The sequence below is a fragment of the Meleagris gallopavo genome, chromosome 1, assembly GCF_905368555.1.
Source record: "Meleagris gallopavo chromosome 1, MGAL_WU_HG_1.1, whole genome shotgun sequence".
Classification (NCBI taxonomy): Eukaryota; Metazoa; Chordata; class Aves; order Galliformes; family Phasianidae; genus Meleagris; species Meleagris gallopavo.
In genome coordinates this window covers 76,791,525-76,817,495 of record NC_139404.1, presented here as the reverse complement: position 1 = coordinate 76,817,495, position 25,971 = coordinate 76,791,525, and the positions used below count along the sequence as shown (strand labels likewise).

Genomic DNA, 25,971 nt, shown 5'->3' with positions numbered 1-25,971 from the left:
ACATTTTTTTTTTCTCCTAGAACCAAAGCATGGCATCATATCAGGCCAGGCACTGAAAAAAAACAATTCCGTCCCAGATGAAAAACTACAACATGGTGGAGGCAAAGAATGGGCTGTTTTTAATGCTGTCAGAATGCCATCCTGCTGCAGCAGGAATAATTGTAGGGCAAGTGCTGTTCAGCTGTTGCAATATATGGAGCAGGCAAACTAAAATGTGAGAGAATTCAGAGGTATTAGGTGCCAAAGGAGAGATCTAGAGGTCTCGGTGGAGACAAGTCTTCACTAAGCTTGTATAAAATTTAGCATTTCAAAGGTTCAAAACTTTGCTAAACACTGGATGTTCTTTTGGGGAAAAATATAAGTCATACCCTTGATACAAGTACCTTTCCAGTCAATTTTGTATCCCTAAAATATGATCATGTAGTTACTCCCTTTGTATATAAATGTATGTCTGATACAGCAAAGAGCACATTTTTCTTAATCTTATCCAGAGAAACATCTAGAAAAGAGTAAGAATGAGAAGAAAAAGCATCTTAATTTTTAATCTTCCAATTTTTTTCCCTACTTTACTGTCTTATTCCTTCCCCAGCCTCTTTCCCATTCTTTCGTAAAATTTTTGTCTTTCATACTGTCTTCTAGGCATTCCCTCTGCTCCCCGTGACCTCAGCTACGAAATTGTTGGATCCAGCGTGCTCCTGACCTGGCGCCTCCCCAAGGACTTGGGTGGCCGCAAGGATGTTTTCTTCAATGTCATCTGCAAAGAATGCCCAACAAGGTCAGCAGGGACATGTATGCGCTGTGGGGACAATGTACAATTTGAACCACGCCAAGTGGGCCTGACAGAAAGTCGTGTTCAAGTCTCCAACCTATTGGCCCGTGTGCAGTACACTTTTGAGATCCAGGCTGTCAATTTGGTGACTGAGTTGAGTTCAGAAGCACCCCAGTATGCTACCATCAACGTTAGCACCAGCCAGTCAGGTGAGAAGCCTCCTGCATCTGAGTCACAAAATTTCTATGTCTGTCTCTCATTTGATTTGCTTCAATGGAGCTGAAGCTTTTTTTTTCGCCCTTTTTTATCTTGCTCTATCAATTGCTTGATTTCACCTCTGTCTTTCTATTTCCTGATATCTCTTGAATGGCTTTTTTTTTCTTCCCCTTTTGAAAAAACAAAAACAAGCAAACAAAAAAAAGTTTATTAGTTGATGTTCTTGTACATGGTGAGTAGATGTTGAGGACAAACTGCCCTGGAGTATATAGCAGTGGGAAATGTAGCTCCATGGGTCAGACAAAGCATTTTGCTTTGTCTGCTGCTAGGGTTTGATAAGAATTTTGTGAGCATCAGCTTCCCACAGCAGCTCTCAGAAAGCATTTCTTTTTTTTTTTTTTCATTCACTTTGTCTATTTCCTATTTTTATCATAGAATCCATTCTAAAATAAAATTCCATTTTATCATAGAATTGTTAGTGTTAGGATAGATGTTTAGATGTCATCTAGTTCAACTCCCCTGCAGTGAACAGGGACATACACAGCTAAAACAAGTTGCCCAGAGCTTGATCCAGCCTCACCTTGAATGTCTCCAGGGATGGGCATCAGCCACATCTTCAGGCAATGTGTTCCATTGCCTCACTACACTCACTGTAAAAGATTTTTTCCTCATATCCAACCTAAATCTATCCTCTTTGAGTTTGAGACCATTTTCCCTTGTTATGTCACCAGACACCCTGATAAAGAGCCTGTCCCCTTCTTTCCTGTAGGTCCTCTTTAAATATTGAAAGGCTGCTATCACCTCAGAGCTGTCTACTCTCCATGCTGAACAGCCACAGCTCTCAGCCTGTCCTCGTAGAAGTGTTCAATCCCTTATCTTCTTATACTTCAATGATGTACATTCATATACATAACTAGAATTTTTCACCTCTTCAATTTTAATTTCAAAGTTACTGTTTTTCCGCCCTTTATTGTTCCAGTACATCAACTTCCAATCCCCTCATTTCAGTTCCTATCTGGATGCACTTTAACAAATAGTATTGAGTGTTTTGTCAGATCTATTCACCTTTTGCCTTATTGCTTAATAAAGTAAGAAGGTAGAAAATAGAGAAAGATGTTATGTAAATATAAAGAGTACCGATAGGCACTGTATAACAGTATAACAGGTCATAACAGAAAGAATGTACAGAATTACATTTACTAATCACCTACATATAATGAATATGAAAATCACAGTTTTTACTGTTCTTGGGGAAGCGTTAAACTGAATTTTGACAAAACATCCAGAAGCAGAGTCACCATTGCTAATTGCTGCACTCCATTATTTATGCATCTTGTTTTTACTGGTACTTTGCTCTTACCTTTTTATCCTTGTTTTGATAAATGATTTTGGAATGTTACTCTCTTGTTAGTAAGGAACAGACTTTTTTTGCCTTTTACCATGATAGAACTTTTAAAATATCTTACATTTTTCACAAAGCTGTTGTGATCCTTGTAGCTAGGATCTAAACTAGAGAGATGACTAGGAACTAATTATACTTCATGATAATCACTAAAATATAAATGATTTGTGTGGGCAGTCAGAGAAGAAAAAAAAAAAGAGGTGAAAGTGTTGAAGAGGAAGTCAAGTTGATGTATAGAGAAGTTGCATATCTGAAAGAAGAAAGAACAGTGAATTCTGTATTTCTGTGAATATCCTACACAAGGACTTAATTACAGAAGCAGCTGGAGAGAGCGTGCATACAATTCTGCTAAGTGTTAGCAATAAGAGATTGATTGGGCATGTATTGTTCTTTATAAGCATGTATAAGCAGGAATGGAGAGGAACTGTACACAGCTTGGTTGAGAAGGTATGGAGAGGAGTAATATGATAAGAAAGAGAATGAGGGGGAACAATTTAAACTGAGCAACATAAAATGTCTGTAAACATTTAGAGATGTGTAAGCGTTAAACTAAAATAAAACCAATTGGATTTCACACTGTAGTTGCAGGAACCACTGGGGTAAAAAAAAATCAGTAAAGCTCAAAAAGAAAAAAGTGATGCAGGATATAAAGTTGGTTAAATCACGTCTTTTGATTTCAGCTTCTTCTGTGCCTTCAAAAGGAAGGGAACACACATACAACCCAAGCAACTTCCTACTTTTAGCAAATGCCACACATTAGTTTAGCTTACTATAGTTATTGTTATTTTAATAATTATTATTATATGGCAAAGATGGATATTTCAGATTGTTCCGTTCTTAAAAAAATAAGGAGGGGACAGGAAAACATGAAGAGCAGAAAAATCTAAATTGGAGAAAGATGAGCTGTCTGAATGAACGGACATATCATAAATTTGGTTTCCATTGAATTAAAAGTGACAAAAGAAATACCCTTCAGTACTGATAGCTTCTGAATATTCTGCTTATTCATGCATTAGAGTTTTCTGACTTCCTTGATGCAAAAAATACTCCTCCCCACACTGACTCTTTATTAAAGATGTCATAAGTGGTATTCTGTCGTGGCACAGTTCTACTTTTTTTTCTCCTTCCCCCCCCATTTGCTCTTCATCTTTGTCTCCAAAACACTGTTCATCTAAGGGTGTACTTATCCCTTACAGTCTGATAACCCTAATTCAAAGTATGGTAGGATCCTTTATTTACACAATCACATTTTAAATGATAGCATGATTATGATATTCTTACCCTTCAGTGACTGTTTTTAGAGATAGAATAAGAAGGACTAGCATAGAGAAACTTTCTTTAATATTAGACGTAACTTTTTTAATAAGAATTAATCTCTTACAGCAAAAAACATTTGAAACCTTTTTGGATGGTAATAATGTGATATAAAATGAGGCATTATCTGACACTGAGGCAAAGCACCAGGAGGAAGAACTGTCCCAGAGGAGAGACAAGAGAAAAGGGAATTGCTTTCAGCTTGGATCTGAAGTGATAAGGGTGAATAGCTAAAGAAGTATTGGGATATGTAGAAGGATGTTAGGAGGCCATTCCAGATAGCTTGAATTGCATGAAGAAAGGTTACTATTTAATGTTAACATGATTATTCTTCTTCAGACAGGAGAGAGCCTGGCACAGAGTGAACACAGAACTTAAAAACCAATCACTATATTATTGGAAAAAAAATAATAATCTGATTAAAATTTTAGTGATTATTTTAACAGTGTTTCTTCTCATGCCTCAGGGCAGAAGTCAGGCTTTCATTTTAGGGGCACTGAAAAAACTCTCTGTGCACAGCTGTAAACTGCCTATCCATTATTTCTTTTTCCTACCTTCCACTGAGGCATGAAATAATATCGGTTGCTTGAGTTATAAGTCAGAACTTACTCATTCTGAAACTTGTTGCATTCCTAGTCAGTAGAGAAAAAGACAGAAGAGATGCAAATTTTGGAGCAAGTCCCTGCAGAGTTTTAAAAGCAAGAAGAATTTTTTTGCTGAATCCAGATATTGTGTTAGCTAACAGAGGACAAAGGTAATGTGACCAGATTGCTTTGTACCTGTGGAAAGATATCTAGCAGCCTTATGCATCAGCTGGTTAAGAGCAGTGAAACCTGGCAATATCAAAGAAGCACAGAAATGCAGAAATAAAAGCTGGAGAGGCTGAAGGCTTGTGTAGGAGGTCGGGTGAAAACAATGATAGTTATGGGTAATACCAGGAAATTTCAAAGGACTTGATAAAAGATTTTCAAGTGGAAAGGAAGAAAGTCTTAAATTCCAAGTATGATCTGAGTTTAAAAAGGCAAATGAATGAGTCAGTCAGGAAAATTTTCTTGAAGATGTTTGCTCTTTCAAAAAGAAATGGAAGTGTCCCATAGACAAAAAATATATATTACTGTGTTTTGCCAGGCTGAAACGAGCAGCTAAAGCAGATGGAATGTGAGCTGATTTTTCATCATCCATCGAATAAATTACACTAATTTCCAAAGTAACAAGCTGCTTACTTATCACTTTAATTGCCAACTCCAGTCACTCAGCAGAGATCCCTAAGAATTTAACAAGTTTTCTTCTCGTATAGCAACATCAAAAGTACTCTTGAAGTTTAACTTTTCCCTTAGCAACATATGTCAACTTTGTTGTCTCCAGTGGATCTGCTCAGGTGTGGTGGGATCTGAAAAATTGTTCTGGTCACTCCAGAGGAAGAAATTGTTTCAGTTTCTTCTCTCTAACATGCGCTGCTTCTGCAGCATAAGCGGAGGATGAATTTGCTCCTTTCATATTTCAGATTTCAACAACTCTTTCAATAAAGACAGAAGCTTTCTGAAAAAAATAGAACATCCAAATGTCACCCATCACCTTGTGATCCAAGGGAAAATTCATTGTATATTAGGCGTAAGTGGAACCCATTCACAAAAAGTAGTAATAATAGAAGTAAGAATAGAGAAAATAACAAATTTGCCTTTGAAAAGCACTTATCATACATAGCAATTACAGGACAAATTTATGTCAGAATACAGCCCAAGATACTTTTACAGGATTTCCTAAAAAAAAAAATAAGGGTCAGAACTCAACTAAAGCCTATGGAAAAGATGTAGGGCATTGCCAAAAGGAAGAGAAGCTGTTAAAGATGGAAGAAAGTGATTTCCGTGTGGTAGTCAGACAGATATGTGGATGGTGTGACAAAGAAAGCTAGGGTTTAAGACCAAAATACCTGAAGAGGTAAAGAAGTAGAAGTATGAGAATGTGAGAATGTGAGCTTGAAAAAGGCATAGGTGAGGGTGATCAAAATGTGAAACCTAGTGGTCAAAACAAAATTAAAAAGAGTGGTTGCCTAAAGAAGCTTCTAGAAGCCTCTGAAGTGACAGGAAAGGCGAAGAAAAGACATAATAACTAGAAAAGAATCACAGGTCTTGATGGGATTTAATTTGAATCACCTGTGAATCAGTGATCTGAACTCCTGTGGTGATCCATGGAGGTATAAACAGTAGAACTGAGTGATTCAATTGACTGCACAGTATCACAGAATTGATGAGATTGGACAGTCATGTCCAACCCATGGCCCACAGGCCTCATGAGGCCTGGCTGAACCTGTCCTGCAGCCCCTACCCTGTCCCATGCCATCCTGCCAGCAGGTATATCGTGCAAAGTGGCTGGGTTTAGCCCCAGATACACACCCATCACTAAGCAAGAATCAAACAACACAAAATGCGCTCCAGTGGTAGAATCCCTGAACTGCTTGGAGATCTCTTGATATGAACTGGTTTTTATTCTACAAGTCTTAGAAAATTGAGATTGTTTTTATTTTTATTATTTCTATAATAACTGCATACCTCTGACCTTATGTCTGGATTTTTTAATGCAATAACTAAGTTTTGTGAATCTTCCTCAGTGATACAGTCTCTCCTAGGAAATAAAGACATCCTGATTTCTGTTTCCCAAAAAGGTTTGTGTATCCGGCCTACAGGCAGGTAGTATTTGAGCATACTCTGTAGTGGTAGTGATAGATAAAGAATCTCTTCTTAAAACCTTTTATCGTTGTGTCTTCAGTGTAACTTGATAAAAAAGTGAATCATAGAATCATAGAATTACTCAGGTTGGAAGGGACCTCAAGGATCATCAAGTCCAACCGCAGTCTAACCATAGTATCCTAACTCTAACAACCCTCTACTAAATGATATGTTTCATTAACTCTTTATTGGTGAATTGCATACACATGAAGCTAAAGAATAAGTGATGATGATGATCAGTATTCTTTGATCTTTGCAGAATTCCCACTTGCTGCTCATCAAATGTTTCAGTTCTCCCAAGGTCTTGTTCTCTTTCTTGGCAATTGCAAGCCCAGCTGTGTGGCATCTTAGGCTGATAGAAAAGGAAATACTGTGGGATCCTAGTACATCTTGTAAAAAAAACTTGGGTTGTGTGACTCCTCAGTCTATTCATGAAGATTAGTTGGTAGCAAGGTATATTGATCCAAGATGAGATCTACTTTTTGTCCACTTCCTAAATCTAGTGAACATAGATGTTTGTTGTTTTTTTTTTTTTTTCCCACAAAGGGGTTTTGAATCAGTATGTTCCTCTTGAGTAACTCTGGAGAAGCAGAACCAAAGAAAAGGTGTCCCCCTTTCCTGGAGAAGCAGAACCAAGGAAGAGGTGTCCCCCTTTCCTTCACATTCTTTCTTTGCCCAATCCACTTATTTAGATACAATTTTAGGCTTGCAGACTCGTGTTGCTGATCTGACCAGATACTACTATCAAGGACATCAGAATTATAAAAGAGCAGAAACCTGTCAAAAACTAGTAACTCAGAGAATGTAACATTTTCATGGTACTCTAAATTCAATCCACCATTGTGTGCTAGCAGGAAAAATATTATCCTTATATGTAGAAAAATTGCAGCCAACATCCAACAAAAAATAGAATCTAAGTGCTGTATTCACCTAGCGGTTAGACTACTTAACACGTTTCATTAGGTGTTACATGTGATACTTGTGCAAGAATTTGCTATTTTATAAATATTTTAAGAAATATAAAAAACAGTCTATTTACAAACTTTCTTAAAATATGCAGGCCTCATATCTCACAATACGCTGTTTGCATTCAGTGAATAGTTAGTGAAGCTACAAAGTGCTTCACTGTATACGTGAAAGAAGCTTTGAAACCAGTATTCTGTTACACAGATTGTTGAAGATCAGAATGCATACAAAGGAAAACATGCTTTTAGCGCTTTGGTGGCACAAGAGGCAAGGTAGCATAGGTGTTTTCTTACGATAGGAAACTTTGAACTTTGTATTCCCTAATTTGCTAACACTGGGAAAAGAACTTTGTTAGCAAGCTTCTGACAGTAAATGCGTACTTATTTTACACTGATCCATTCATGTTTCATATCACCTTTGCATTTATATGAGGTGTTTCAAAGGAGAAATCTAGAAAACTCTTTTACTTGAAATGTGGGAAAGCTCTCTGGCTGTGTTTAATATGTTGACCTTAAATAAGAGAGAAACTTGAACATCAAAATCTGAACTCAGAGTGCTGGTCAGAATTCCATTCAAACTGGACCACAGGGATACTGGGAGTCTTAAATACAACAGTTGTTTTGTTATCTGGATTACAGTCTTGTTAAGGGTTGGTCTGAGATTTAGGAGCTAATCTGAACAATAGGCTGCAGATGAGGCTATGAAAATGAGATGCTTTCATTCTCTATGATCTGCAACTGATCTGGGACCACTGAATAGAGGAAAACTTCAAAGTCTGTTCCTTAACTCATCTGTATCCTCCAGTGTCAGTCTTCTAGTTTGCAACAGTGATGTGGAAGTGAGAGAACTCTGTTATTTTGGGAGCCCATAGTTAGTATTTTGTTTTGGTTTTGTTTTGTTTTTCCCCAGGCAAAGAATTATGTTGTAGGGAAGAAGCTTTAGAGAGTAGTGTGCTCTCCTTTTGCTCTTATCATATTGTATGTCCAAGCATGACCCTAGAGCAAGGAAGTACACTCTGTCAGTATACTTTCATTTTGCATGTAAAAATTTAAAGTTTGAAGCCCAGAATAATTCTAGCTACAGTATATATATATATATATTTTCAGAACTCCTGTGCACGATCAGTTAGATGTGGGTTTCTTCATTGTCTGTCCCAATTTTCAGTGACTATATCTCTACTCCCAGTAGAGTAAAATTATACTTGGTTTTCTTCTGGTTATTTTACAAAGTAAAAAGGGAAATTAAGGGAGGGAGTGACCTAACCTTTTAATTTTTCATAACAAATATTCAATAGGACCTTGTTAAACTTTTCACTTTGCAATCACTCCTTCTCTCTTTTATTCCAGTGCCCTCCTCAATCCCTATGATACATCAGGTGAGTCGTGCTACCAGTAGCATCACACTGTCTTGGCCTCAACCAGACCAGCCCAATGGGGTTATCCTGGATTACCAGCTACGGTACTTTGACAAGGTGAGAAGAGAGTGATGCAGTGCAGATTGCTGTATAGCTATTATGCAGAAGAAAATGGGGAAGTCTTCTGTCTGGAAGATTCACCCTTGGATCAGGTTGGATGAGGCTGAGAAAAATGATACAATTATGAAGGAAGATCAAACTGTAGTAAGCACCAAAGTTTGTAATATATGCTTCATCTAACATCTGTCCATCTGCATTTCCCAGCTTGGAACCATCTAGAGATGATGTTAAAAAGGGAAAAGATGTTTGTAGCTAAGGTAAAAAGCGGTGAGTGAAATAACTGAATAAATTTAGCATCATCTGATACAGGAAACAGTGGAAGAAGCTCAAGTTTCCAAATGTCTGTATTGGAAATGGACTCACTGCAACTATCCTGTTGCCTGGATGGACACCTCTAAGAAATTCTGGCAAAAAGAATGCTCTCTTTCATTTACTAGCTGGCAGATCCCAGTTACATGTTTATGTGCTGAAATGACAGGGTGACACATACAAAGTCATTCTCCATTCACTTCTTTCACAACTCCTAATCTTGAGGGGAAGAGGTCCATAGGGCTGTTCAGACAAGTTGCCATTCTCTCTTACTTAAATATGTGCAGAATTCTGTAGGGCTACTGTTTCTTCTAGCAGCAAAGGGGCCTGCTGTTTGTAACAACCTGCCTGTTAGCTTCTTGGGTATATTCTCACTCAGAATTCTCCAATGAGAATCACATGAGTCACAGAATATCCTGAGTTGGAAAAGATTCACAAGGGCCACTGAGAGCTTTGTCGGGAACCTGGACATAATGGAATGAAAAGTAGCCATGAGAATCAGCATTGATGTTGGGAGGCTCTGTAACAAATTCAAAAAATATTACACCCACATGGAAACTATTATTCCTTGATATGAAGAGCCAGCCATATTGGCAAAAGTCTCACTTTTTTTTTTTTTTTTTTTTTTTTGGTCACTGACATTCACAGGCAGAAGATGAAGATAATTCATTTACTTTGACTAGTGAAACTAACATGGCCACTATATTAAATCTGAGTCCAGGCAAGATCTATGTCTTCCAAGTACGAGCTAGAACAGCAGTAGGTTATGGTCCATACAGTGGAAAGATGTATTTCCAGACTTTAATGGGAGGTAAGTGCTACCATTCTGTATTCACATCTGCACATCCCCATCTTTTATTTGTGTGTCACTCTTTTAATTAGCTTATCCTTTGGAGAATGCTACAAGACACTGCTACTCAACTTGTGCTTGTATATTGCAATTTGCATATGCCGATTGTTTTTACTCTGAGAAAATTCATGTTGTCAGAGCATGTTGTTTGCACTCCCTTAGCTTTGACTACCTTCCTATTATCCTTTCCTACTCCTTGATTTCATATACCTTTCAGCAGGAGCAGTGTGTGTCTCTTTAGGAACATAGCACAATATGCCATTGTTTGGTCTCCACTTGCGACAGGACATCTTACTTCTGAATGCTCTGTGAAAGTCTTAAGACAAGTGGGACAAAGGACATATACACAGAACCTTACCTTCTAGCAGTATTCCCATCCACTCATGCAGAGAGTAATGTACTGCATTGTGATGCCTTTTACTCTTGATCAAAGGTACATGTGTCTACAAGCTAAAATAATAGTATGAAATGGGATCAAAGCCCAGATTTAGAGCCAGGCAATACTTAAATGGCTAGACAGCTGTCGGTGAACTAGGGAAAGGAAGAATGAACTGGGAGGGAGTACTGGCTTTCAAAAATAGGAAGGAAAGCACTGGAGCAGCACAGCTGAAGGAGTAAAAGGATAACTGAGGCAAGCATTTGCTAAATGATCAGGTTTAGCCTGGGAGGTAGAAAGCTGATACAGATAGAATTATGGCTGAAATCTAGATGAGCAGATGGGAAACTCTAATTGTACTTGTTCTGTACATTTGCACGTGTGTGTATTTTTTTCTAGGAGAGCACTCGGAGACGGCACAGGATCGACTGCCACTTATTGTGGGCTCAGCACTTGGTGGTCTAGCCTTTTTGGTAATTGCTGCCATTGCCATTCTTGCCATCATCTTTAAGAGGTGAATTCTTTGACTTGCTTATGTCCCAGTACCTGCACCATCAACAGTGAAACTTTCTTACCCCTGCTACATAACACAATCCCCAGAACAGCTGCCTGATCTACAGTTAGCTGTAGCCAGTTTGCTGAAGGATAAAAGCTGTACATCCCAGATCATTCCACGGAATACAGATTCATAAAACATAGGGTAAAGAAAGCAAATACCACTTTCAATTTTGGAAAGGAAAAAAATGTTAACTCAATGTAGAGATAGTCTGATATGGTAAAAGACCAGGACAGGAATCTTAAAAAGGAAGAAAAGTGAGGGTTGCTGGAAGAGCTGTGTAGAGGTATAAAAGTAAACAGTGTAGGAGGGCTAAAGAAAAAAACAGTCATCACCTGCTCCTTCAATGTAAACATTTAAACTTAATTCCCTAGACTGTCAGTAATTAATTCGTGGATCTTTTCTCCACTCTGCCACTGCACAAAATGAACTTTTTAACTTACTTTGTTGAACTATAGAACTATGTAAATAATTTATCTTTAGAAAGTGACACCTAGTTTTAGCTCTTTTTTTTTCTGTTGTTGTTCTCTTCCTTTTTTTTTTTTTTTTTCATCACTGTGTATTCACTTTTAATATTTTTATTTCTGGGAAGAAAAGAATCAAATATTGGTATATTTACAATGTTGTGTCCTTTTGCAGATTTGAACTCTTAAAATACAATTTCTTGTTACAGATGGAAATGTGGCATTATGTGTGCAAGTCAATAAAGTGTGTATTTTTCTTAAAAAAAAAAATCCAAACCCAGAGTAAATTAATATTACCAAATCTGAGTAGGGGAAAGATTTTTTTTTTTTTTTTTTTTTTTTTTTTTGGTAAATATAAACATGTAAAAAGAAATGTCATAAAAGTAGATGCATTTATACATGAAGTATCATATAGTAGTGGCTCAGAGAAAGTGAAGAAATAACATGGCTATTTTTAATTTGTCCTTGATAAGGAAAATGATGATGTAGGAAACCCAAATGAAAATCTTTAAAAGGTCAAATATACATGGAGACAAATACAATAATTTTAACTTGGTTTTGCAAATTTTTGATACATAGTGTATCAAAATAGTGTAAAAACTATCTTGATAGTGTAAAAACTATCAAGTAGAAAACAAGCTAGGTTACCATGAGATCTGCAGGATCTTAACAGTATCATATATACCTAAATTCAAGGATTCAAGTCTTTCACTGAGAAGCCTACCACAATATCTAGGGCAGACTTCTGCATGTTTTGACTTTCCTTTCCTTTACGTCCTGCAGTAAAAGACAAGAGACTCCATACACAGACCGCCTGCAGCAGTATATCAGTACACGAGGTAAGTGTTTTTAAGCAGCAAATGGCAAAGACGTATCTCTTCAGGACTCAGTAGAACCCATTTTTCTCAGGGGCAGATTCTGGTGATGTTTTGGACTGTCTCCTCCACTGCAGGACTTGGAGTGAAGTATTACATTGATCCTTCCACGTATGAAGATCCCAACGAAGCTATTCGAGAGTTTGCCAAGGAGATTGATGTGTCCTTCATCAAAATTGAGGAAGTCATTGGATCAGGTAGTATGAGAGTCTTTGGATTTTGAATTTTCTTGTCATAACTTAGCACACTAGTGGCCTGAAGTGGACCAGATTCTGACACATCAAATCTCTCTCTCTCCAAACCAAGTTTAAAACACCCTTTGAAGATTCATTTGACTTCCTCATTTGAACTCTGAACAAGTAGTCCCCAACCTGACTGAATTCAGAGCCTTCATCAAGAACTTTACTTTGACCTAAATGGTCTTAAGTAACGTTATTTCCAAGCAGTTTCAGAGATCTTCCATATAGGAATGTTTTAATGCACCTGACTAAACACTTTTCTGTGTTTCCTTACTTGAAGTGTGTTTCATCCCTTCCTAACAGGAGAATTTGGAGAGGTGTGCTTTGGGCGCCTAAAACACCCAGGGAAACGTGAATACACAGTAGCTATTAAAACCCTGAAGTCAGGTTACACTGATGAACAGCGTCGAGAGTTCCTGAGTGAGGCCAGCATCATGGGGCAATTTGAGCATCCCAATGTCATCCACCTGGAGGGTGTGGTCACCAAAAGCCGACCAGTCATGATTGTCACAGAGTTCATGGAGAATGGATCACTGGATTCCTTCCTCAGGGTACCATAACTGGAGTCTCCCACAACTGTTACCTCTTAGTCTTGCTACGTGCCATTCTCAGACCTGATAATTGCCTATCCTTCCTCTTCCCCTTGTCTCCACAAGTCCTCAATAGTCCTCTGTATGTGCAATAGGAATAACAGCAAATCAGGCTAATTGTTTTTGAAGCCCATATTACAAAAATTCACCTATTATCTATGCATTGTTTAGACCTCTCAAACTCAACAATATGAAATTATTCACCTTTATACATGGCCTTTCACTTACTATGGACATATTCTAAATTTACCTTTTAAATAATGCTGTTCAGAGTTAATTCCACTGAATGTTTTCAAGTAACTTCCAATAATTAAATTTGTTATTATTTTTGGACTCAAGAATCTCCAGTGTTTTTTCCCAGTAATGAAATAAAAATACAGATATTTCTGTAGTATAGATGCTTTATTTATTTCTTCGTTGATGCAGATTATAATTCAAACCAGCCATTTCAGCAGGTGCATTTTGAAAAGCACAGGAAACCATTGTATGGAATTGAATAGAACTCATTGTAAAAATCTCAGAACATTAAGAGTGGATTTTATGTTTCCCTTCACTTAGACATCTTAGTAGTTAACGAGAGAGTAGACATAGGATGCTAAAGGAGGATACGACCACAATATGAGATTTATCTTCAGAAGTACATCATCAAAGTCTGACTTCATTTGAGATTCAGTCCTTTAGGCCCAGTTTCCTTTCTTATTTGCTGTCCATGAGGCCTTAGAGTTCGGCTGAAGTTAAGACATGTTTTCTAACTTCATAAATCTACCTTATTAACTTTCTCTTTGATATCCTCCCTATAGGCTTAATTTCCTGTGGTCATAAAAGCCTGTGTTTGCCTCTTCACTTGCAGCAGAAGGAGGGACAGTTCAGTGTGTTACAGCTGGTGGGAATGCTACGAGGGATTGCAGCAGGCATGCGCTACCTTTCAGACATGAACTATGTGCATCGTGATCTCGCAGCACGTAACATCTTAGTCAACAGTAACCTTGTATGCAAGGTGTCAGACTTTGGTTTGTCCCGCTTTCTTGAAGATGATGCTTCAAATCCCACTTATACTGGAGCTCTGGTGAGTTACCACTGTGGAGTGATTTACTGCAGTGTTGCCCACTATAAATTTGTTCTGTGTGCACCCATTCTAGCACATCTCGAAGCCTGTGTGACCAGTCAGGTGAGGGTGAAGCCTTCTACCTTGCAAGCTGTCTATTTCAAACAAACAGAGAACGGTAACTTGAGTATCTGATTCCCTCTGCCATGTGAAATTGAGTCTAAGTGAAGTTCTTTGTGGGATGATGGTGAATAGGACAAAAAGAAGACAAGCTTCATAAACTAATACAGATGTATCTTTTCCCTTACATTAGCTTCTTATAGGAAATTAAAAGAACTGAAGATAAGATTGAAGTCTGTTCTACTACATTTGAGAAAATAATATTTTTTTCCTGTAGAAAAGACAATCAGCCTAAATATGGACTTACTACAAATCATCAAATGAACTTACTGCCTATAATGTTCTGATGCCCTTTATACCTTCCACAAAAGTGGTGTGAGATGTATTAAAACTACCATTTAGTATGCAAGGAATGAAGAATTCTGTCACTGAAAGCAGAGACAAGTTTTACATATACATATTCTGAAGAACCAACACTCCTGAATCATATTTCGTCTGCCAGGTTGTAACTAAGTGTCAGAGAGGTTAACGTGGAAAGAAGAGAGATTTAATGATAGTCACTCAATGTATCCATCATTGGAGCTGCAGGTTGAGATAGTTCATGTTGTGAGTTATCGTCATACAGGATCCTCTCTTGAGTGGTACTGAGGTGACCATCTGCAGATCGGACCCTGTTTCAATTTGTTGCCTCCACAGGACTCAGATAAGGGATCTCACTAGAGTAATGAAGAGTGTATTACAACTATTACCAACTCCTCTCTTTCATGCAGGAACCAATTATATTGCCTCAGGAAGTTTCAGGTAATGAAAATGGATGATTGCTAGAGAATTTAGGTGCTTAGATAGTGTTTTCCTCTATCCTCCTGTTGACATAGAAGGATATTGGAAGAAACAGACAAATCCAGGACAACATCTAGCTCCAACGTTTCTGGCAACGATTTCTTTGCCAGAAATCTTTGTTGTAACCACTAGGAATGCTGTGGGTGAGGCAAGGAATGACACAGTTAATGGGAGTGTTTACGTTGGTCCAGGGAGAACTAAGGGCTTGGGAGTCTATCTGAAATGCCTCTACATCAGTGCATGTATTATGAGAAGCAAACAGGAGGAACTCAAAACTTCAGTCTGTTCCCGGAAAGGGAGAGATTAAACTGTACAGTCCTTTCAGTTAGGAATAACCTGCTTGAATGCCTCTGAGTAAAAGGATTAGGGGTATGTGCAACAAAGCAGATGCTGTCATAGATTTTTATCATAGTTCATGCAGCCAGAATGACAGTACTGATTTGTTATTTAATAGACAATTAAGAGAAATCTCTGAATTGGTAGTCCCTGTCCTTTTGGGAGATTCTAACTTCTCTGATATTAACAGGGAACATCATACTGTAGTGACAAGTAAGTCTGGGAAATTCCTGAAGTATGTCGGAGATAACTTCTTGTCACAAATACTTAGTTAACTAATCAGGAAAGGTGTCTTCCTGTACTAGTTCATGAATACAGAAGGCATCATGGGAGATGAGACTGTAGCTGACTGTCTTAGCCAAAGTGATCATGAAATGATTTAATTTAACATTTTTAATGAAATAAGAAGAATGATCAGCAAAGTTGTCATTCTTGATTTTAGAAGAGCAAACTTCAGTACTCAGGGAGTTAGTAGAGTTCCCTGTGAATCTTCCTCTAAGGGCCTAGGGGTCTACAAGAACTGATTACTTTTTAAGAACCCCTTTTAAAAGCACAGAAGCAGGCAAATCTACTGTGTCATAAATCAAGTAAGCAGGGCAGAAGACCAGCTTGGCTGAATAAGGAACTCTTCTTGAATTCAAGTAGAAAAAGAAAGCATTATGATCTCTCTAGCCGAGGTTAGGCCATACAGGAAGATTGGCTGGAGAGCAGTGCTGCAAGAAGGGATGTGGGGAAGCTGGCTGGTAGGTTCATTATGAGCCAGCAATGTACCCTGGCAGCTAAGAAGACAAAACGTGTTCTGGGATGCATTAAGCACTGGCCAGTCAAAAGAGGTCATTATCCTATCACATACAGCATTGGTCCAACCTCTCTTGGAATACTGTGTGCAGTTCTGAGTTACACAATTTAAAAAGGATGTTAAGATACTTGAATGCATTCAGAGGATTGCAAGAAAACTGGTTAAAACTTTGGGAAGCATGTCCTCTGAGGAGTCGGTGAGAGCACTTGATTTGTCTAGCTTGGAGAAAACAAGGCTTAAAGGGATTTTGTGGCTCTTTACAACTTCCTGAGTACGATTAGTAGAAAGAGAGTTGCTCATCTTTTATCCCGTTTCTTTTAACAGGACATGTGGCAATAGCTCAGAGCTGTTTGTGGAGGTTCAGACTAGACCATAGGAGAAATTTCCAGTTAGTCACTGGAACAGTGATTGATATCTTGTGAGACTCTCTTTTTAAGAGGCATTTGGATAATGTAGTTGGACTCAATCTTTGTAAGTCCCTTCTAACTGAACTATTCTGTTCAACTATTCTATTCTATTCTGCATGGCTTTCAATTTCCAAACTGTTGAGACTTTCAAGAGGATTTGACTGTCTGCTACCTCTCAAATGCTGCACAGAAGAGCTATAAAACTTAAATTCCATTATATTAAGGATTTGTAGCAGCAAGGGGACATGAATCTATATTGTTTGTTTGTTTGTTTTTATTTAACTTGTAGGTTTCAGTAGAACAAGGTGGGAACTTTTAACATACTTTGAATTTAAACCACCAATGTGTACAAGACAGCATTAACTGAACTGTCACATCATTTCAGAGTTGTGTCATTCTGCTGGCATCTGACCAGGTCAATGTTGTCATTTTCCCAAGTAGTCCTTATCTCACTAACATTCTGATTACTCTCTGATGCTTTCTAGGGTTGCAAAATCCCCATCCGTTGGACTGCCCCTGAAGCTGTCCAGTATCGCAAGTTCACTTCTTCCAGTGATGTCTGGAGCTATGGCATTGTCATGTGGGAGGTGATGTCCTATGGTGAGAGACCTTACTGGGACATGTCCAACCAGGATGTAAGTTGGGGAAGTGGTGGGAATGTACATCTGCCTTTCTGCTCTGCATCTGCAAGCAGAAGAAAGTCATACACTGCCAAGTGACTGAAGCTTGTCTGTCTTTTATTTTCCTAGCTGTGATAAAACTTTATTCTTCTTTTTTTGGCAGGTAATTAATGCCATTGACCAGGACTATCGCCTGCCACCACCCCCAGACTGCCCAACAGTTTTGCATCTGCTGATGCTTGACTGCTGGCAAAAGGAACGAGTCCAGAGACCAAAATTTGAACAAATAGTCAGTGCCCTAGATAAAATGATCCGCAAGCCATCTGCTCTCAAAGCCACTGGCACTGGGAGCAGCAGGTGAGATGAGGATTTAATGCAAAATAATACAGCTGGTATCTGGGTAGACATCAGAAGGAAAAGAAGGCAGGAACTCAGTCTATATAGTGTTTTTCCAATTCTCTCTTCCAAGACTGAGACCAATTAATAAATAAAAAGTGAAGTAGACAATTGGAAGAGATGTATATCCTGATTCAGTTTGTGAGTGATGAGGATGAATTAGGAGTTGTGAGTGCTGAATGTGACAAGAAAGAGATCTTGATGAGTTGAGAGACCTTTGGGGATGTAAGTCGGGACAGATCTAGTGCAGCTATACAAGGTACTGTATGATCACATAAAATTCTGTGACAACAAGAGGTGTTAAAGGAAGAAAAGACCATAGCTTGTGGAGTGAAAGAATTCTGTCGCTAAAACTAATCAGAATTGCAGCTTACATCTCATATTTTCCCGTCACTACTTTGCTACCTGATATAACCAGCAGGAGGAGGTTAGCAAGGGAGAAGTCTCCAGAGGGAGGTAAATGGAGCTAAGATTAGAAAGCTGATGGGCTGATAATAGAATTACATCCTGCTGATATGGAGGATTTTGTTGCAGTTATGGACTTTGCTCAGTGCAATGCACTGCAAAGCTTGGCGCGAGAAGGAAAATGAAGTAATGCCCAATTTACTGAAAAACAGCATGGAATTGCTCTAGGCAGATTCAGATGCCAGGAAAAACAGAACATGCCATTCATAAACAGTGTTTTCTTTGACTTTTTATTGCTTTCTTCTGCCTGATGTGTGTTGAAACCCAAATGATACACTATCTTATTGGGTCTTTTGTGATCCAAAAAAAAAAAAAAAACCATTCTCAAGAAACAGAGCTGTTCACAAAGGGAAAAAGGTACAGGGTCTCATCTCTGTGCCTTGGACTGCAGCTCTTAACTCAGAGGATAGGTTTAGACCCAGAAAATGGGAAGGAAGGATCAACAGCTTAGGTTGGGTGGATAGCTTTTAGGCAGAAGGAAGATATAATCTAAAAAAAGATATCAAGGTGGGGCTTTGTGAATCAGAGCACGAAGAACAAATGTAATTGTTTAGTCCATGCTGTGCTGTTCTCTCTCTCTCTTGTAACTGACCTTATCATGGTCACCTGATGTTGATAACAGGGAATTTTAGAAGCTGACTCTTTTGCAGACCATCTCAACCTCTGCTGAGCAACTCCCCTCCAGATTTTCCTTCACTCAGCAATGCCCATGAGTGGTTGGATGCCATCAAGATGGGTCGTTACAAGGAGAATTTTGACCAGGCTGGTCTGAATACATTTGATGTCGTATCACGCATGACTCTGGAGTAAGTATAGAGACAAAGAGCGTACTATATAATGCAGAAAGTGAGAGATGCAAAGTAAGAGCTATATGGAGAATATATATGCATAAAACAGGAGAAAGAATCTAGAGCAAAGTAGCTACTCTGTCTTGTATCTTTATTAGGACTTCTGGTTGCCCTCCATACCACTGTATATATACATAATCTGTTTCTATAAGCATTAATATATAAGCACTAACTGATGTACAATACAAAACATATTGTCAGTGTTACAGAGAGAATGTTACATTAGAAAGTTCATGACACCTGAACAGGAATCACTTACAGGGGGTTGTGTAGAACCAGCCACACTATATACTGAGTATATATAGCTTGCTGAGGTGATCAGCTCCAGTGTAGGCATGTTCTGCAGTGGACCAGAGGATCAAGGTGTGCAGCGATGTTCCTGCGATTGAAGATACTCAGGGGAAGTGGAGAGAGCCACCAGACATTGTGAGAGTGGCTGACAAGGCATGGGCAAGATCAGGAACAGAAGCAGTACATTTAAACACAGCATAAGCATCATTAACTTGCTGGGGCAATTAGCTGAAATCCAGGTGGAGGGGCCACAACCTTCCCATGCAGACCCATGTATCCAAACAGACCTCCAAAGGGCTGAAAAAGCTGCCCAGACCTTCATTTTCAAGGAACTACAGATTCTGGATATCACCCTAAAGCCTGAGGGTAGAAAGTGGGTGTCATGGGTGCAAATGTGTCTACCTGGATGAATGTTTTCGAGCAAGTTACCAGGTTCCATGAAGAAATCACCAGGCAGTGTAATAGTCCATGCTGTGCTGTTCTCTCTCTCTCTTGTAGTAACCAGTAATCCGAGCAAGAGATTGATGCCTGGTATTGTGTACTGATCAAGAGACAGTCATGCTTAAATTCCTGAGAGGAGAAGGCTGACTAGTTTCCAAACCTGAGGTGATGGACTGCACTGATACACAAGACAAGTGAGATTGGACAGACATCTCTGCTAAGAGCGGAAGGAGACATTTCCCTCTTGCCTCTGATGTGCTTCCACACAACAGATACAAGCTCTGGGGCTGAAAAAAGAGAAGTACATAAGTAATGATCAAGACCCAGGAAAGGGCAACTGCATAAAGTTGGTCCAACCAACCACCTGTATTAGAATCAGTGCTACCAAAAAAGTGCAGTGGATGCTAGTAATTCAAGATTCCTAAAAGACACTGAAGCACCCATTTGCTGTCCAGACACTCTCTCTAGATAGGTTTGCTGTCTGCTGGAGGTCTGGATTCACAATATCATGAAGAGGCTATGGTGCCTGTTAAAGCCAGATAACTACAACTCACTCCTATTTTTTCAAGTATGGTCAAATGAGGCTGTGATGAGAAGAATCCAAATAGAAAAAGAGATTTTATGTACCTCAGAAAAATGTTGAAGGGATTGAGAGCACAAGTAGCGTTATCCTCTGTCCTCCCAGTTGGAGAAGGAGATAAATGGATCGAGCGAATGACTGTATGCAAGGTTGCTACCATTCTCAGGGATATTGGTTGTATGATCTTGGACACACCTTCAAGAAACTGGATATAATGATACCAGATGGGACACAGCTGACCAGTTCAGATAAGAATGTTCTGGGCAGCAAGATGGCTGGACGTAGTAACAGAGTTTTAAACTAGATTCAGTGGGGTGAAGAGATGCACTTCTGAGTGACAAAGAAGATCCAGGGAATCACCAACACTTTAGGAAGCAGCAGGGAAAAAATTGTGAATTGTCCCCCAAATAATAGGAATGGCTCCTCTAAGAAAGTAATGCAGCCAACAGCCTGGCTGAAGTGCCTCTACACTGATGCATGCAGAAAGGGAAATAAGCAGGAGAGGCTGGAAATCATAGTGCTATTGGAAAACTATGATGTCATTTCTTTCAAGGAAATATATTGGGTTGAATCATACAACTGGAATTTTATGACAAAGGGCTACAAGATTTTCAGAGAAGGAGAGGTGAGAATGTTGCCCACTATGTTAAGAAATTGACAGATTGCAGAGAGCTAACTCTGAGAAACAACCATGAACAGGCTGAGAGCTTGTGGTTAAACATCAAGGACTGGACCAATAAAGGACACGTGGTTAGGATCTACTGCACACCTCATCAAGGAGAGCCTGTTGACAAGACCTTGCTTCAGCTACAAGAGGCCTCACACTTGCAGACTGCTCATCAATGCAGAGAAGATCATTAAAGGAGAGGTGGACTGGAGATGGTCTGGGCTTCAGTGACCGTGTTTTGTTTATGTTCGTGATCTTGAGGAACAGGAACTCAACAAAGAGCAAAGACAGGGACCCTGAACTTTAGAAAAGAAAACTAGAAAAGGTTCTTTGGGAAATGTCCTTAGAGACAAAGGAATTGAGCAAATCTAGCAACTCTTTAAGGAAACCTTTCTTAGAGTGCAAGAACTCTCTGTTTCCATGTGTAAGAAATGAAGCAGGGAAGGCAGGAAATTGGTATGGCCGAGCAAGGACTAACTAGTCAAATTGAGATTTAAGGAAGGAAAATCAGTGAAGGAAGGAAGGAAAAGGCAGTGGAAGCAAGATATGTGTCTTGGGAAGAGAACAGGGTTGCCATCAGTGTATGTAAGAATGGGATTGGATCAGAATAGCCAAGGCACATATGGAACTGAGCTTGGCAAGGGATGCAAAGAATAACAAGAAGGAATTTTGTAGGTAGATTGATCAGAAAAGAAAGGCCCTCTGATAAATGGAAAGAGAGAACCAGCTACAACAGACGTGGAGAAGGCCGAGGCACTCTACTATTTCTTTGCCTCAGTCTTCATTAGCAGTCAAGCTTTCCAGATTTCTAGTTCCTGATCTTCTAGGTGGAGACTGAGGAAGCAACGTTCTTCCTACTGTAAGCAAAGAGCAGACTCAGTGAAATTGAATGTGTGTAAGATATGGGGTCCAACCCCGGAGTACTGAGGAAACTGGCCGATGTAGTTGCCATGCCATCACATTTGAAAAGTCATGACTATCAGAAGTCTCTAGTGACTGGAAAAAACAAACAATTTTCCCACTTTTAAGAAGGACTGAAAGGAAGACTTGGGGAACTAAGGCTGGTGAGCCTCTCCTCTGTGCCTGGGAAGATCCTGGAGCAGATTCTCCTGGAAGCACTGTTAAGGCACATGTAAGACAAAGATGTGATCTGAGACAACCAGCATAGCTTCACCAGGGACAAATGATGCCTGACCAATCTGATGACCTTCTATGATGGAATGACTGTGTCAGTTGACAAGAGAAGACTGAACAATGTCATCTGTCTGAATTTCTGTAAGGTCTTTGATGTGGTCCCACAGAACATCCATGTAACTAAATTGGACAGAAATGGATTGGATGGGTGGGCTATTCAGTGGATAAGGAGTTGACTGCATGGCTGCAGCTGAAATCGTGGTCAGTGGCTCTGTGTCCACATGAAGGCCAGTGATGAGAAGTGTCCTTCAGAGGTCTGTCTTGGGACCAATGCTTCTTATCTTTATCATTTACATAGCCAAGAGATCAAGTTGACCCTGAGCAAGTTTGCAGATGACACCAAGCTGAGTAGTGCAGTTGATGCTGCAGAAGGAAAGGTTGCAATCCAAAGAGACCTGGATAAGTATGAGATGTAGGCCTGCATGAACCCAATGAGGTTCAACAAAGCCGAATGCGAGGTGCAGCTCTTTGTTCAGGACAATCTCAGATACATATACACACTTTGAGAAGAATTCATTGAGAGCAGTCCTGAAGAGAAGAATTTTGTGATTCTGGTGGATGAAAAGGTGTGTGCTTACAGCCTGTAAGCCAACTGCATCAAAAGAGGGGTCACTAGCAGGGAGAAAGAGGGGATGGTCCCAATTCTGCTCCTTATGAGGCCTAATCTGGAGTACCTTGTCCAGATCTGGGGCTGTCAGCACAGGAAAGACACAGAACTGTTGGAGTGGGTCCAGAAGAGACCACGAAGATCATTAGAAGGTTGGAACACCTCTGCTATGAAGAAAGACTGAGGGAGCTGGGTTTATTTGGTCTGAAGAAGAGAAGGCATCAGGAAGGTCTTACTGCAGCATTTCAGTACATAAAGAGAGTTTATTAAAAAATCCATCCTTTTTACATGATCTGATAGCGATAGGTTTTAAGCTAAAAGAGGGAGATTTATGTTAGATGTTGGAACTAGACTATCTTAAAGGTCCCCTCCAACCCAAACCATTCCATGATTTTATGATGATTCTATCTAGGATGATATATTTTTTACTCCAAGTGTGGTGAGGTGCTGAAACAGGTTGCTCAGAGAAGTTGTTGAATGCCCCAGATGTGACGGTTGACTAGCAACTCTACCCGTATCAGCTGGGTTGGGACTGGATTATTTTTAAGGTCTCTTTCAACTCAAGCCATTCTAAGATTATGTGATTCTGTGAAGTGTTACATAGAGCACAGGAGCCAGGAAAATGCTTCTTTTTTAAATCATAATCTATCAAGTTCTGCCCGTACCTCCTCTACCCAAACGTTTGCGAAGCAAAAGCAGAAACCTTTTTAACTGTTTCCCAGGCCTGGATAACCATATATATCAATATGGAATAACTGGGATGGTTCAGAATAATAAAACCATTTTAACACTTTCTACACCTTCTGTTCTTTTGCAGAGATCTCCAGCGTATTGGAATCACCCTGGTTGGTCACCAGAAAAAGATTCTAAACAGCATCCAGCTCATGAAAGTTCATTTGAATCAGCTTGAACCAGTTGAAGTGTGATGCTTTAACTCTCTTTATTTCACCAGACTCAAATTCTGAGAGAATTCAGAGGGATTGTCACTGTAAGAAAAGGAAATGGCAAGATGCTCCTTGAAGACTTACTGCACCTAGAGAGTAGACATTACATGTCCCATTCCATCAGCAAAAAGAGAATCTTGCCATGATTTAAAAGCAGAGCTAAATAGCTGGTGGTGTTTAAATATGGCTGGCATCATACACTAGGAGTAGGTCAGGGGAGGGAAAGTTATAGTAATGCAGGGGGGAGCTGGTATAATAGTTTGGACAGATCACATGTACCTGCTAGCTCTTCTCATTACCTAAAAATATCAGACAATTCTCCAACGCCATCAGCAGGCTTTATCTGTGACTGGGAACTCAACAAAGTGGTAAAGACATAAAAGCCACAAAGAAATCAGAATTTTTCCAGAGGAATATCAGCACATTGTGAGAGATTATCACTCAGTTGGAAATGGACATCGCTTCCATCTGCAGTATGCCAGATTTGTGAGAAACTGGCGTTCTACTTAATACACAATATGTGGTAAACAATGAGGTACATCACCTGGTAATTTTTCACAGAGGTTAAGAGTAAAGGGGTTGAAATTCTGTGCTATAACATATGCAGTTCTTGGGTCTGTTCCATGATCCAGAAGGGAAACTTACTAATCCATTGTTCTGAGGCAAGGAATAGCAAGACTTAGATGCATAGCATCTATCTATGGGAGTTTAAACAGAATAAAATGAATAATGGTTCATAAAATCCATCCTGCTGAATTTTCAATTGGAGAGCCCATTCTTAAAAAGAAAGGTGCAAGTTGCACTCAATTCTGGTTTCATTCTTTTCTAACTCTCTTCCAGTCCTTCCCCTCTACCCAGGCAGATATGGAAGAGAGTAACAGAAATAAATCTGAAGTCCTTTGCAACTGAAAAATGTTTTCTCCTTTTCTCATCCTGACAAGTCATAGCAGTCCACAGTAATACTGATTGAAAACTGTTTCTGAGGAAAATGCAGATCTGCAGTAGTCAATTCCAAATAGACAATTGGATCAAGGGATATGAAACTCCTTCACAAATTCTTCTCAGAGAACGGTACCAGTCCCAGCAGTAACTTCAGTCTCTAAGAATAACTATGTTCTCAGGATCAACCGGTCAGTAGTGCAAAAGAATGACCAGAGGAGTCAGATTCTCTCTCCCTTTAAATAGACTGCCTAAGAGAAGATCTCTTTGTGGAGGGGAAGAGCTTCAAGATGTAGGAGGTATCCTAGTGTCTGTCACTGTGCAGAAGCAGGAAAACAAGAAGCTCAGCTTGAAAGTAAAATTCAACCAGTACACTTGTTCACCTCATCAAAACATAAGAAAGGAAATGGAAATAGCCTTGCTAACAAGACTACAATTAAGACGTTGCATAAAAAGATATCTTCTTCATGCCTAGAGTGAATCACCCTACCTGTTCTGATCTGTGAATGATTTGGTTCACCATGAACTAGTCATCAACTCACTGTATTTTTCCAGCTGTCAGGGTGTGAATAGCACAACTTCCACAGAACTAATTCCTGTATAATTTTAAGTTTCCCCCAGCAATTAAAAGACAGAAATTACTTTTTACAGTTAAGAATCTTATAATACAATAGGAGGTGCACCAAAATACTTGCGCTCTAATAGCCAACACAGTTCAGATTATTACAACATAAAAGCAACATATGCTAACATTTTCAGTTGGAAGAGTAAGAACAGAAGTACATTTTTTCAAGAAATAAAAAGTCAATCCAAAAACAATCCAAAGGAACAAGAACAAAACATTCATAACAGTACAAAGAGAATGAGAAGATTTTTTAAAAATGAATGAAACTAGAAGTGGTCCACCTGTAAAAAGCAAGAGTCTGTAGCTTTTTAAAGAGTTTCTAGGATCTTGTAATGCTCAGAAATCCAAACTTTTGCATATGCTGACTATCAGTTAAACCCACAGCACATGAGACTAAGCAAGAGTTGCCCTCTTCAGAAAGGATAGTGAGCAGAAGGTGTTGAGGGGAATCTAGGTTTTCTAGCACCTTCCACAGAGGGCACAAACACATGTACATGAATTCATATATGAGTATGTTTTAACAGTTCTGCAGGCCATTTGGAGAAACAGCAAGCTATGTTTTTCATACACAGCGGTCCCTTTTAGTGGTCAAGATTAGTAGAGAAATTAATGATCTAGTTCAAATTCTTGTGTCTTTTTAGTCCAGTGGGAACTTAATCCTACATGTTTTTTCGGCACTTA

At 39.2% G+C, this 25,971-nt stretch overlaps 1 protein-coding gene across 4 annotated transcripts in view; it reads left to right on the top strand.

The window, feature by feature from the left end:
- The window catches only part of LOC104909217 (ephrin type-B receptor 5), a 72,167-nt gene extending 47,528 nt beyond the window's left edge, over positions 1–24,639 (top strand). For 3 of the 4 annotated variants that reach the window (XM_010717465.4, XM_085236010.1, XM_010717471.4), the window contains 12 exons: positions 640–978; positions 8,740–8,864; positions 9,825–9,987; positions 10,802–10,916; positions 12,206–12,261; positions 12,306–12,494; positions 12,840–13,087; positions 13,977–14,192; positions 17,159–17,308; positions 17,457–17,650; positions 18,805–18,960; positions 23,600–24,639. In XM_010717465.4, the coding sequence (XP_010715767.2) occupies positions 640–978; positions 8,740–8,864; positions 9,825–9,987; positions 10,802–10,916; positions 12,206–12,261; positions 12,306–12,494; positions 12,840–13,087; positions 13,977–14,192; positions 17,159–17,308; positions 17,457–17,650; positions 18,805–18,960; positions 23,600–23,708 (2,060 nt within the window). In that variant the 3' untranslated portion in view covers positions 23,709–24,639. The remainder of the gene's footprint in view (positions 1–639; positions 979–8,739; positions 8,865–9,824; positions 9,988–10,801; positions 10,917–12,205; positions 12,262–12,305; positions 12,495–12,839; positions 13,088–13,976; positions 14,193–17,158; positions 17,309–17,456; positions 17,651–18,804; positions 18,961–23,599) is intronic. The other variant, XM_085236026.1, reaches the window with a different exon arrangement.
- The last annotated feature ends 1,332 nt before the right edge of the window (positions 24,640–25,971 follow it).